General features: G+C 44.8%; 1 protein-coding gene across 1 annotated transcript; it reads left to right on the forward strand.

Annotated features, from left to right (window-relative positions):
* Nucleotides 1-1,423: 1,423 nt before the first annotated feature.
* On the forward strand, nucleotides 1,424-12,566 carry NKRF (NFKB repressing factor). Its single transcript, XM_063431940.1, has 3 exons — nucleotides 1,424-1,749; nucleotides 9,155-9,279; nucleotides 10,398-12,566. Exons 1-3 carry the CDS (start codon nucleotides 1,568-1,570, stop codon nucleotides 12,443-12,445), a joined length of 2,355 nt encoding a protein of 784 aa, XP_063288010.1. The 5' UTR covers nucleotides 1,424-1,567; the 3' UTR covers nucleotides 12,446-12,566.
* Nucleotides 12,567-13,423: the final 857 nt, after the last annotated feature.

A 13,423-nucleotide genomic window follows, 5' to 3' on the forward strand; every position in this document is an offset into this window, starting at 1 on the left:
TAGGGTAGGAATAATTACAAATGCCACGCACTATTTTGGCATCTTAAAATCCAGTACATACAAACTTTAGCAATATGAAAAAGGCAAGCTCACCAAGTGTTGTCTCAGGAAAGGCTCCGGGGGAGCACCGGTGAGCTGCTCACCAACTTTCCTGACCAATCGGCACACAACCGCCTCCAAAATAACGGAAAAATCCAGAAAACGAAAATTGTAGCAAAAATGCCAACCACAACATGGCCGCTGCGATGCGCACTTAGGTTGTGCGCATGCGCGAGCGGCGCTAGCCGCGAACCGGGAAATCACAGAGGGAAACTCGGAGGAGGAAGGGAGGAATACAGGGCAGTGACAGCCTTGATGGAGGGCTGCTAACCGCCCCAGAACACCAGGTGATAATCAACCTAATCGAGGAAGGCAGGGCGGGGGGGTTGGCAATATGGCTGGAGGAAGCAACCAAGATCCAGCTGAGCAGAAACAAAAAGCAAGGCAGAAGCCCTGAAACAAACAGTGTACACATGCACGAGAATATGAAAAGACAAATTAGACACCAATTATGCTTATCTGACACCAAACTTCTGGTATCAGACAGATAGAAAATTAAAATGTACTTTGCAGAGAAGGCAGCAGCAAAGAAAGAGGAGTGGCTTAAGGTCACATGGTGAGTTGATGGTGCAAGGGGCATTATAATTGGATGTATTGTTATGTTGTTAACCCTTTGAGGGTGCCTGTTTACATGTTTCATTTGTTTCTATGAATATATAATAAAATCCTGTTCTCAATTGCCAAACTCAGACAGGACAACCCATGTGATGTATGGGCGTTAAAGGACCACTATAGTGCCAGGAAAACATACTCTCTTTCCTGGCACTATAGAGCCCTGAGGGTGCCCCCACCCTCGGGGTCCCTCTCCTGCCGGGCTCTGGTGTGAGGAATGGGTTAAACTTACCTCTTTCTCCAGCGCCAGGCGGGGAGCTCTCCTCCTCCTCTCCGCCTCCGATCCTCCCATTCGGCTGAATGTGCATGCACGGCAAAAGCTGCGCGCGCATTCAGCCGGTCTCATAGGAAAGCATTTACAATGCTTTCCTATGGACGCTTGCGTGCTCTCACTGTGATTTTCACACTGAGAATCACGCAAGCGCCTCTAGCGGCTGTCAGTGAGACAGCCACTAGAGCATTTGGAGGCTGGATTAACCCATTTATAAACATAGCAGTTTCTCTGAAACTGCTATGTTTATAATAAAAAAGGGTTAATCCTAGAGGGACCTGGCACCCAGACCACTTCATTAAGCTGAAGTGGTCTGGGTGCCTAGATGGGTCCTTTAACATTGACCTCACACTCAGATCCCTCTAGGGGTCGCTGTGTGAATGGAAGCGCTGTGTGTCGCTGGGGAGGCGCTCGGTTTGTACAGTACACGCCTCTCTATGGTTGTTCTCGATTGAGACGCTCTTTCCTGTCAGTGCCCTCTATGGTTAGCCCAGTAATCCCACGTTAGGCGGAGCGCACGCTGCTGTGCGAGGCTGGCCCGGTGTCTGGTATAACGGCCGGGGTGCAGCTTGCCAGGCGGTGACCATGGCCGGGAGGACCGAGAAGCCCGGGCTGGAGGAGCTGCGCCAGTACCATGAGAGCGACAAGCAGTGGGCGGCCCGGGAGCAATTCCTGCGTAAACACCGACACCTCTACCCGGGCCGCAAGCTGGACCAGCTCATCGCCCTGTCTGTGGTGTGGACCAACATGGTCTTCATGGGCAACCGGTGAGTCCTGGGTGAGCCCCCCCCCCCTCCAGCAACACACACCAGAGCTGTGGGACCCCCCCCCCCCAGCAACACACATCATGACCTCCCCCCGACCCCCCCTAGCAACACACACCATGACCTCCCCCCCCCTAGCAACACACACCATGACCTCCCCCCCCCCCTAGCAACACACACCATGACCTCCCCCCCCCAGCAACACACACCAGGGCTGTGGTGCCCCCCCAGAAACATCACACCAGGGCTGTGGTGCGTGGTGCCCCCCTCTCCAGCTCCACACACCAGGGCTGTGGTGCCCCCCTCTCCAGCTCCACACATCAGGGCTGTGGTGCCCCCCTCTCCAGCTCCACACACCAGGGCTGTGGTGCGTGGTGCCCCCCTCTCCAGCTCCACACACCAGGGCTGTGGTGCCCCCCTCTCCAGCTCCACACACCAGGGCTGTGGTGCCCCCCTGTCCAGCTCCACACACCAGGGCTGTGGTGCCCCCCTCTCCAGCTCCACACACCAGGGCTGTGGTGCCCCCCTGTCCAGCTCCACACACCAGGGCTGTGGTGCCCCCCTCTCCAGCTCCACACACCAGGGCTGTGGTGCCCCCCTCTCCAGCTCCACACACCAGGGCTGTGGTGCCCCCCTCTCCAGCTCCACACACCAGGGCTGTGGTGCCCCCCTCTCCAGCTCCACACACCAGGGCTGTGGTGCCCCCCTCTCCAGCTCCACACACCAGGGCTGTGGTGCCCCCCTCTCCAGCTCCACACACCAGGGCTGTGGTGCCCCCCTCTCCAGCTCCACACACCAGGGCTGTGGTGCCCCCCCTCTCCAGCTCCACACACCAGGGCTGTGGTGCCCCCCCTCTCCAGCTCCACACACCAGGGCTGTGGTGCCCCCCCTCTCCAGCTCCACACACCAGGGCTGTGGTGCCCCCCCTCTCCAGCTCCACACACCAGGGCTGTGGTGCCCCCCCTCTCCAGCTCCACACACCAGGGCTGTGGTGCCCCCCCTCTCCAGCTCCACACACCAGGGCTGTGGTGCCCCCCCTCTCCAGCTCCACACACCAGGGCTGTGGTGCCCCCCCTCTCCAGCTCCACACACCAGGGCTGTGGTGCCCCCCCTCTCCAGCTCCACACACCAGGGCTGTGGTGCCCCCCCTCTCCAGCTCCACACACCAGGGCTGTGGTGCCCCCCCTCTCCAGCTCCACACACCAGGGCTGTGGTGCCCCCCCTCTCCAGCTCCACACACCAGGGCTGTGGTGCCCCCCCTCTCCAGCTCCACACACCAGGGCTGTGGTGCCCCCCCTCTCCAGCTCCACACACCAGGGCTGTGGTGCCCCCCCTCTCCAGCTCCACACACCAGGGCTGTGGTGCCCCCCTCTCCAGCTCCACACACCAGGGCTGTGGTGCCCCCCTCTCCAGCTCCACACACCAGGGCTGTGGTGCCCCCCTCTCCAGCTCCACACACCAGGGCTGTGGTGCCCCCCTCTCCAGCTCCACACACCAGGGCTGTGGTGCCCCCCTCTCCAGCTCCACACACCAGGGCTGTGGGATCCCATTCCAGCGTAACCGCGGCTGGTTCCATTATTTACCACTATAATGTCTTAAAGCATGGAACTTGGCAGGGCTAACCATACAGATATCTTAGCCATAATTTTATATAGTTAGTAAGAGATCCTCTATTTAAAATATATAAATAATTGAGAATACAGTATAAAAAAAGGATTGTCTGGGAAGCAATAAAGTTTTGTCTTTTAGATAGTTATTATATAAAAATATAGATATATACAATATATTACAATAATTGATAGCAGAGTTTATAAGATTATGCTTGCAATATCATTTTAAATAGAATAACGTACCCTCTTGAACATGTCATCATGTTAGCCTCTCTGTCATTATAAAATGGAGCAGTGTCTGTCTCCAAATCTCTGTGTGTGAACATTTTAGGTGTCTTCATTTTCGGGTTACCGTAGTTCATAAATTAAAAAGTAACACTTCTTTTGTTTTTGTTCATTCTAGGGACCTCCCTTAACTTGGCAAAGGCCATAACTAAAACGTAAGGGTGCAAACATCATGGGAAATTCCCTGACTTAGGCGAAGATGGCATCTTTTCAGAGAAAATGCAGTGTTTGCATTTCAACCTAGTGATAACTTCACTGGCCACTCCTTAGATGGCTGTTAGAGATCCTTCCTGGGTCATGGCTGCCTAAAATGCATCCAAACATTTAGTGTCTCCTCGCTCTGCATGCAGACACTGAACTTTCCTCATAGAGATGCATTGATTCAATTAATCTCTATGAGGAGATGCTGATTGACCAGGATTGTTTAAATTGTGCTGGCTCTGCCGCCAATCTGCCTCTTTGTCAGTCTCAGCCAATCCTATGGGGAAGCATTGTGATTGGATCAGGCTACCACTTCTGCTGATGTCAGCAGGCAGTGGGCAGGTCTAAAGGAAACCGGGACAAAGCCAGCAGCTTCAGGCTTGAGTACAAGTAAGATTTCACTATATTTAGGGAGGCGTGAGGGGGCTAGATAGTGGTTTTAACCCTATAGGGTCAGGAATTCATGTTTGTGTTCCTGACCCTATAGTGTTCCTTTAATGTTGGAAAAAAAGGCTTTTGATGAAGATGAGATGATTGCCGATTTGAATGTCACCAAATTTTCTCTGAAAAGCAGAAACGCAACACTCAAATTGACCAAGCTATCAACTAAAAAAAACATACTAGACCTAAGCATGTTGCATGTGAAAGTCAAAGAACATCATTATTTTGATATTGTAACTACACACAACCCACTATCTATCAGGATGATCCCAGTAGCGTCTATTTATTGTGGATACTTTCTGCGGGTACTAGATCATCACAGCTCTCCAGCTGATACTGTAGCAGGAGCCTTCTAATGAAAGCTGTTACATTAAAGGAACACTATAGTCACCTAAATTACTTTAGCTAAATAAAGCAGTTTTAGTGTATAGATCATTCCCCTGCAATTTCACTGCTCAATTCAGTCATTTATGAGTTAAATCACTTTGTTTCTGTTTATGCAGCCCTAGTCACACCTCCCCTGGCTATGATTGACAGAGCCTGCATGAAAAAAAAAACTGGTTCCAATTTCAAACAGATGTAATTTACCTTAAATAATTGTATCTCAATCTCTAAATTGAACTTTAATCACATACAGGAGGCTCTTGCAGGGTCTAGCAAGCTATTAACATAGCTGGGGATAAGAAAATCTTAATTAAACAGAACTTGCAATAAAGAAAGCCTAAATAGGGCTCTCTTTACAGGAAGTGTTTATGGAAGGCTGTGCAAGTCACATGCAGGGAGGTGTGACTAGGGTTCATAAACAAAGGGATTTAACTCCTAAATGGCAGAGGATTGAGCAGTGAGGCTGCAGGGACATGTTCTATACACCAAAACTGCTTCATTAAGCTAAAGTTGTTCAGGTGACTATAGTGTCCCTTTAATATACATCACACACTACTTGGATGATCATATTACATGTACAGTGCATACCAGGAATTGTGGCTTTAGCTATTAACCATTTCCAGCACACTCAAAGACTTTGAAGATTAGCATTTTTATTTTGGAACCAAACTACACTTATTCAAATTTATTTATTGTTGTATTTTGCATTTGAGACTGTTAATTCCATGTTTTTATATTGGTACTACTGCTAGGCCAGGTTTGTTATATACATGCTGGCAACTATCTCATAGTAAACTACTTATATTCATAACATTATTTTGTGCTTGTTTAGGATGATTGCCACACTGTTTAGCTGGTGTTCTTTCCATTTGTGTATTTTTAATTTGATTGTGGTTTTATATTTGTTTATTATCTGTGGCCCTGGATAGCCCTCTGGCTCCTTATACCAAAGAGTGTGTATACATGAATATAAGTGCCTGAGACACCACTTGCTTGCTTTGGATGGGGGCTTTGGTGACCAGTTGAATGAATGAGGTGTAAAGGTATTTTATATATTTTTTTCCATCTTTCCTTTTCTGAACATTCTGCCGATATATATATATATATATATATATATATATATATATATATATATATATATATATATATATAATCCTTGCACTCACACTTTAAAGGACCACTATAGGCACCCAGACCACTTCAGCTTAATGAAGTGGTCTGGGTGCCAGGTCCATCTACGGTTAATCCTGCCTGCTATAAACATAGAAGTTTCAAAGAAACTGCTATGTTTATAATAGGGTTAATCCAGCCTCTAGTGGCTGTCTCATTGACAGCCGCTAGAGGCGCTTCTGCGCTTCTCACTGTGATTTTCACAGTGAGAAGACGCCAGCGTCCATAGGAAAACCTTGAGAAATGCTTTCCTGTGGACTGACTGCGCACGCGGCTCTTGCTGCGCATTCAGCTGATGACGTCGGAAGGAGGAGGAGAGAACCCGGCGCTGGAGTAAGGCAAGATTTTAACCCCTCCCTCCCCCTTCAGCCCGGCAGGAGGGGGGCCATAAGGGTGGGGGGACCTATTAACACTAAAGTGCCAGGAAAATGAGTTTGTTTTCCTGGCACTATAGTGGTCCTTTAACTGCATTTGTCGGTTGCTTGAAATCCAAGGTAAAGGAGGGACAGGTCCAGGGAGCACTGAGTGGAGGGACAGGTCCAGGGAGCACTGAGTGGAGGGACAGGTCCAGGGAGCACTGAGTGGAGGGACAGGTCCAGGGAGCACTGAGTGGAGGGACAGGTCCAGGGAGCACTGAGTGGAGGGACAGGTCCAGGGAGCACTGAGTGGAGGGACAGGTCCAGGGAGCACTGAGTGGAGGGACAGGTCCAGGGAGCACTGAGTGGAGGGACAGGCCCAGGGAGCACTGAGTGGAGGGACAGGCCCAGGGAGCACTGAGTGGAGGGACAGGCCCAGGGAGCACTGAGTGGAGGGACAGGCCCAGGGAGCACTGAGTGGAGGGACAGGCCCAGGGAGCACTGAGTGGAGGGACAGGCCCAGGGAGCACTGAGTGGAGGGACAGGCCCAGGGAGCACTGAGTGGAGGGACAGGCCCAGGGAGCACTGAGTGGAGGGACAGGCCCAGGGAGCACTGAGTGGAGGGACAGGCCCAGGGAGCACTGAGTGGAGGGACAGGCCCAGGGAGCACTGAGTGGAGGGACAGGCCCAGGGAGCACTGAGTGGAGGGACAGGCCCAGGGAGCACTGAGTGGAGGGACAGGCCCAGGGAGCACTGAGTGGAGGGACAGACCGTGCGTGTGCCGAGAGCTACCCTAAACAGTGAACCAGGCTATGTGTGAATTGATATTTGCCACAGTGGGGAAGGGGTAAATGTTTAACCCTTAAACTCCTGCTGAGTTAATAAAAACATTTAAATGCTTTATCTTTATGCATTACAAAAAAATTTTTTTACCTCATTGTTTCCCTTTAATCGAACCTTTACAGATTGCAAAGTTAGGTGTTTTTATGCATACAGATATACTATGATGAGAATCACCAGATATTACTTAGGTTGGGTTGTGGACACCTTATTTTACAGCACTTAAATTTTATTTACAGGGATTTGTTGCTGTTGTGAAGTATTAACTAATAATGGGGTCATGGTATGAGTAAGAATGTTAGTCGCTCACAATTCAATGAATAACTGTTATACTGGTGTTAGTGTGTATGTGTCTGTGCAAAGCTAATTCTCCATCTACATTTATACAGCTATACATTGGTAATCTGAAACCTTTTTATTTGGGGTTCACCCATCATTAGTCACTTTATTGCAATGTATATAGTGGTGAATGCAAGGGTGTTAAATAATTGCGTTTTCTAGGATTGTAATTGAAATGTCTCTGCACTGTGCAACTAAACAGTAAATAGCATCATGTAATCTAATCATCTAATATCACACGGTAAAAACCAAAGAAAAGAGTTACTTGCGCACTATCCCAAATCCCTACGCATACTTAAATAAATGGAGTTGGAAGCTCACCTACCACGTCAAGGCAAACCCCTTAGGTGGGTCCTACACTAACAACAAACTAACAAAGCCTCCACCTAATGGCTATTGGGGTAATACTAAAAACTTCCAGTTATTTAAATATGCTTAGGGATTTGGATTAGTACACAAGTAACTCTTTAGTTTGGTTTTTACTGTATGTATTGGGGCTGATGTATACTGTGGTCATTTCTGCCGCCCAGGGGTTGTGGGATTTAAGAGCAAGACATGTCTTTGTATATTACGATCACACAGACTAACCTTTATTATGTATTATGGCTAGGTATCACTTTCTATAGACATTCTAAGTAGCATAGATGCCATCTATTTTAGTACTTGTGGTGCGAGAAGCATGTCTTTGCATGCTCACCTTTTTAAAAGTATGACTTTTTATTCATTACTCCAAAAGGTTAATTACTGTGGCTCCACTCCATAGTTTGGTCATTCAGATATTTTGAGCAATGTGTGCATGTTCGCACAGAGCAAGTCATCTTCTACACTGCTGGAAGCTGTTCTGTAAGCTTGCAGGTCTGACTGGCTTTTTGTTGAAACAAAAGCCATAGATACACATGGGTGATCAAAGCACATCTCTGTGTATTCTGACACTGTAAAAATTATTTGGATGGCCAGAGGAGGAAACCAAGTTTAAGAATAAAGTCAGAAGCCAGAGAAATGGGGGTAGCTACAGGTCAAACCTTTTTTAATCTAGAAAGAAAGCACCATTATTTTTTTATTTTTTTGTGCAGCTTGAACAGCCTGTAGTGGTTATGGTAATTAGCAACAACAACAAAAAGTACCATAACTTTTCCAGCTCCTGCTCATTGTAGTGGTTATGGGTCTTTGGATGAGCCCCCCCCCCCCCTATTTCTGGTCAAACATTATGTGGTTTGGCAAAAGCATAGATTTTCTCTAGCACCTAAAGCTTAGCATATCTACAGCCATGAGGATAATGTGAAATATTCCATTTTAAATTATGTGGCCAAAGTAACTAGAGGTTGAACGGCTTGGAAGGTGTTGAATGAATATTCTGAAAAATGAATCTTCTGCATTACTAAGTGGTGGCAAAGGAGCTGGGCTTTGTCATCAGATATAGTCTCTGCTCCACTGTGAGCTTTAATTATTGCACAAGGTAGCCAAGTCAGTTTGCCTTTACTAAGGCTCATTTATTAACTATTTAACACATTTCTCCGAGTCCTGCCATGTTTGGGGAGTGTCTCAGTGAGCTCCCAGCAGGTTTAACTCCTCATAGTGGACTTTACAACAGGATCCTGCCGAGTTAAAATGCATCATTTACTTGGGCTTTATTTGTAATATATGGTTTGTGTGGTGTACTCCAGCATATGCATTATAAGAAGAATGCATATATTTTCCCCCTGTAATAAAAATGCCAGTGTTATATCACATGACTAAATCATAAAAGTTACAATCTGTATATCGTGATTATTGTCTTTATAGTTATGGGGAGCAGCTCACTCAAAAGGTTCATGAAATGGCTGAAGGAATTGACCTTGGTGAAATGCCATCGTTTGAGCTTGTACCAGGAACCAAAGCATTGAAAAGGCGAAGAGCTGCAGATGATGGTAAGCCGTTAAAGAATAACATGTGGCAGGGACCGGTAAATTTTAAAGCCCTGCTAGTAGTGAAGGAATTGAAATTTTAAGCCCTGGACTCTCACATATGCATGTATGTGATAACTGTGAGGGGCTGGCTGCTTAGATGTATCCATGATTGGCTAGTAATATTGTGTGTATCTATGGATGTGAATGGTTACAGGTGTGTGGCAAATAAAGTGTGTGCATGTCACATTCAAATACTTTAACTATTAGAGATGTGCCCGTCTGGTTGTGTGTTTATAGTGTCTTTATTACACCTTAGAAACTCAAAATGGTTGCAATAAAAAAAAAAAATTTTTTAACAACCTTTCTGCCCTCAGCCATCCTTAAATGGTCTATAACCAAACCCCACTATTTGTTTGCCGAGAGAGGTGATTTTAAGTAGCCTTCTAAAATGTAAAAGTGCATTTTTATGTGAGCGCTGTTCCTTAATCTGTATTATGTATGCATCTTGGTCTCTGTTCCTGTAAAACACATGTTCCGGGTGTGCCCTTTCCCTTTTTGTCTTTATTAGATATCAAGAAGCATCTGTGCTGATGGTTAGATCTTGCAAAGATCATAAAATGTGTATTTGAATGTATCTCTACATATTTATGTGTTTATTTATATAATGTATGCAAGTACAATTTTTTTTTTTTTTTTTGACACTCCACCCCATCACTTTATCTAAATGAGCATTAAACCCATGACTGCATTGGTCGCTCTCAGACGATTAGCGAAGTCCTGCACCAACAGGCCTATCTCTGATTAAAGAGTTAGGCCGACATTGACTCCTTACAGTGAGGGGTGTACCAGGGCACTCCTAGCATCTTTGCTATTACAGCATGCTGTAGTGGTTTTGGTGCTTAGTGTTAGCAGAGTGTATGCAGCTCACTATACAGTACAGAATAGTATACAGAAATAATAGGGGGCACCTGTTATTCTACCCATGTTGCCAAAATATAAATCCATGTGTGCGATACATTTATTTCAGTCTGTTTACTTTTGTAAAGTAGACCATATTTCCCTTATGAAAATATTTCTATAATTCATTATACTGTGTAGCCTAAACTTGACTTTTTTTTTTGTCATGTATTGTCTTACAGGTGAGCAGCCTCCAAAGAAGAGTGCTTCTAAGTTTGGTCCGCGGCCTCGTTTTCAGCCAGTGCATTTTGTTGTCAGCACGGTAGAAGATGACAAAAAGTTTATTCCTACCAAAGATAATTCGGATAGGTGTTTTCCAGCTGAAGATAGTATTTTAAATCGTTCAACTTCTCAAATGGTGCCACAAAGCTCATATTCATTCACTTCAGATGAGGTCTATGTAACTGAAGAAGACTGTGAACCAGAACAGAACTCCTCAAATGTAAAAGAACAAAGCATACATGAACCTGGAACCTTCATGTCGAAAATAGAGCAGAATTACACGGCTAAGTATGAATCTCATTATTCAGAAATGTCCAAAGACTTTCGCAGCAATGTGCTAGATACATGGACAGATGTAAACAAACCAGGAAGGAAAGGCTTTGGGTTTGTAAAAACGCCACACAAACCAGGAAGATGTATGCAAGGTCAAGGAAACCATTCTTTACAGAATTCAGAGAAATCCACTTTTATAAAACAGCTTTCAGCTGTTGTGAGACAAAAAATGGGAGCGTATCACAAGGATGATAAGCACATAAATTACACTTGTATGTTATCCAGCAGCATTCAGGATTGTAAGAAAAACCCAGAGTATACATATGTGTCTCTAAAAGAGATTCACCCATTGGACCTCCCGGAAAGCTACAGGCCTCAAAGCAGTGGATATGCATGTGAAGTGAGATGCCAGGATATTTACTTAGCCACCGGGTACTCGGGCAGTAAAAATGGAGCTAGAGATAAAGCCGCTAAGAACGCCATACAGCTGCTACAGAAACCTGTAGAAGTGATAGCTGTAACACGAAAATTCGGACATGCCTACATAGACGATTTTGTAGTTTGGTTAACAAACACACCTTTCAAGGAATTGCCACCTGCCTTAAAACTGCATAGTGGTACAGAATTGTCTCCCTTTAATCAACAAGGAAGTGATTTGGTAAAAGGAGGATCCTCATCCAAAACCTGGTCAGATTTTATTCTTACTGAAAATGCATGTGATGCCATAGGCATACTGAACAACTCTGCTAGATTTAACAAAATGACAGTGGGCTATACGTACGACGCGGGACCTGGCAATACGTGGCGATGCAGTGTGTATGTTCAAGATCACTATGTAGCAGATGGATATGGCACCAAAAAAAGCAGCAAACATGCTGCAGCGGAAGCTGCTGTCCAAATTCTCAAGAACCAGCAGTCTAAACTCCAGAAGACTAGCTACACTCAACCTCCCAGCAATGAAACCGCGGAATTGAAAGATATTATGATCTATGAAAACACCTCAAATCCAGTTTGTACTTTAAACAATACTGCCCAGTTCAACAAAGTGACTGTAGAATACGTATTTGAAAAAGAGGAAGGCTTGAATTGGAAGTGCAAGGTGTTCATGGAGCAGACGTTTTTAGCTGAAGCAGTTGGCATTAGAAAAGCAGTAAAACATCTTGCAGCCGAGGAGGCTGTGAAGGCTCTGAAGAAGACTCAGCCTGTGTTGATTAACAACATAAAGAATGGTCCTGTGCAAGATGCTATTTCAAGACAACAAATTCATGGGTGGTCAAAGAAAGAGGCATCCAGGCAACAAATTAAGGAGGATAACATTGGCAACCAACTGCTCAGAAAGATGGGATGGACAGGTGGAGGCTTGGGGAAAGCAGGGGAAGGAATAGCTGAGCCGATATCTGTTACAGAACAGTTTCACCGGGAAGGGCTGGGTCTCGTATCAAACAAACACAAAATAAATAAGCGTGACCTTGAACAGATAATTAGAGTCTATGCTTCTTCTCATAACCAGGATGATCTAACGTTCTCCAGAGGACTTAGCAACGAAGAACGAAAGCTTATACATCAATTGGCTTTAAGATTTGGCCTCAAAAGTAGATCTCATGGACAGGGTGAGGAAAGATTCTTGGTTGTAAGCAGAAAAAGAAGTAAACAAGATCTCTTAAATGAGTTGCGACGACAAGGGCAGGTTGGATCTTATGCACTTGTTCTACCTGAAGAAGAACATAATTTGTAAGAAGACTAAGACTAAGACTTCAGTCACTATCTACATTTAGTTCTGTGTAATCGAAGTGCGCAAGAAAACTTCACTTTGCATTAGTTTGTAATGGATCCTAAATAAAAAAGTTTACTATGTTGATCTTCTTTTAATGTTTCCATAAATGTTTGTACTATAGTATTTCTTTTTTTTCTCCTTTTGCAGATATTGAAATTGCGTTTTTCTTTTTCTGTGATTATCGCCATCTTTGCTATTAAATGTCGAAAATATTTATTTTAAGGTTTAGTCTTGTAATTACTGGGCACAATTAAACAACTATGTTTAACATCCTTTTACATGATCCATATATTTAAATAATGTCTATTTAAAAGAGTTTTAATATTTTACAGTTTTTCAGTAGTTTCATGGGAAATTACTTTTTAGTTCAGAATATTTTGTGATCTTGCACTAATTGTGTCATTTTATTCTCTTTATTGTTCAGTTATATAAAGCAACTTAAAATAAAATGTCACTTTGTGTTTCCTCACATTAATTTAGGGATCTCATTGTCATGCACTTCCTGAACCCTCCATCCCCAAAATCAAGACAATTTTATATGAATTGGTTATATAGATATGAATTGTACTGCATGTATCACTTTAGGGGATAATATATAGCTGTTTTTAGGTTTCTTTTTAAATCTACTTGTCCTAGGGAAAAAAGTGGTAGCCACACTACTTGTTTGTCATCACACTCTACTTGTCCTGACAAAAAAATAATTTAAAATTAGAAAGTTTGAGGACCCTGCTTCGACCTGGAAATTGGCAGAATTATTCACTAAAGTCTGAATTTTCTCAAACTAAATCCAAATGGAAAAATATCTGATCGGGGGGGGGGGGGGGGGGGGGAAAGAATCTCCAACTCTGCTATAGTTACACAAAATGTAGAGTTGTATATAGCAAGGTTTTAAATCAAATTTCCAACACTGGTATATACTATAGTGTGATTTAAAACCTT

The sequence above is a fragment of the Pelobates fuscus genome, chromosome 9 (assembly GCF_036172605.1).
Source record: "Pelobates fuscus isolate aPelFus1 chromosome 9, aPelFus1.pri, whole genome shotgun sequence".
Lineage (NCBI taxonomy): Eukaryota > Metazoa > Chordata > Amphibia > Anura > Pelobatidae > Pelobates > Pelobates fuscus.

Coding starts and splice junctions, on each gene's coding strand:
- NKRF (XM_063431940.1), top strand. CDS start 1,568: ATGGCCGGGAGGACCGAGAAGCCCGGGCTGGAGGAGCTGCGCCAGTAC. Junction 1,750..9,154: donor ATGGTCTTCATGGGCAACCG/GTGAGTCCTGGG, acceptor TTGTCTTTATAG/TTATGGGGAGCAGCTCACTC. Junction 9,280..10,397: donor GCGAAGAGCTGCAGATGATG/GTAAGCCGTTAA, acceptor ATTGTCTTACAG/GTGAGCAGCCTCCAAAGAAG.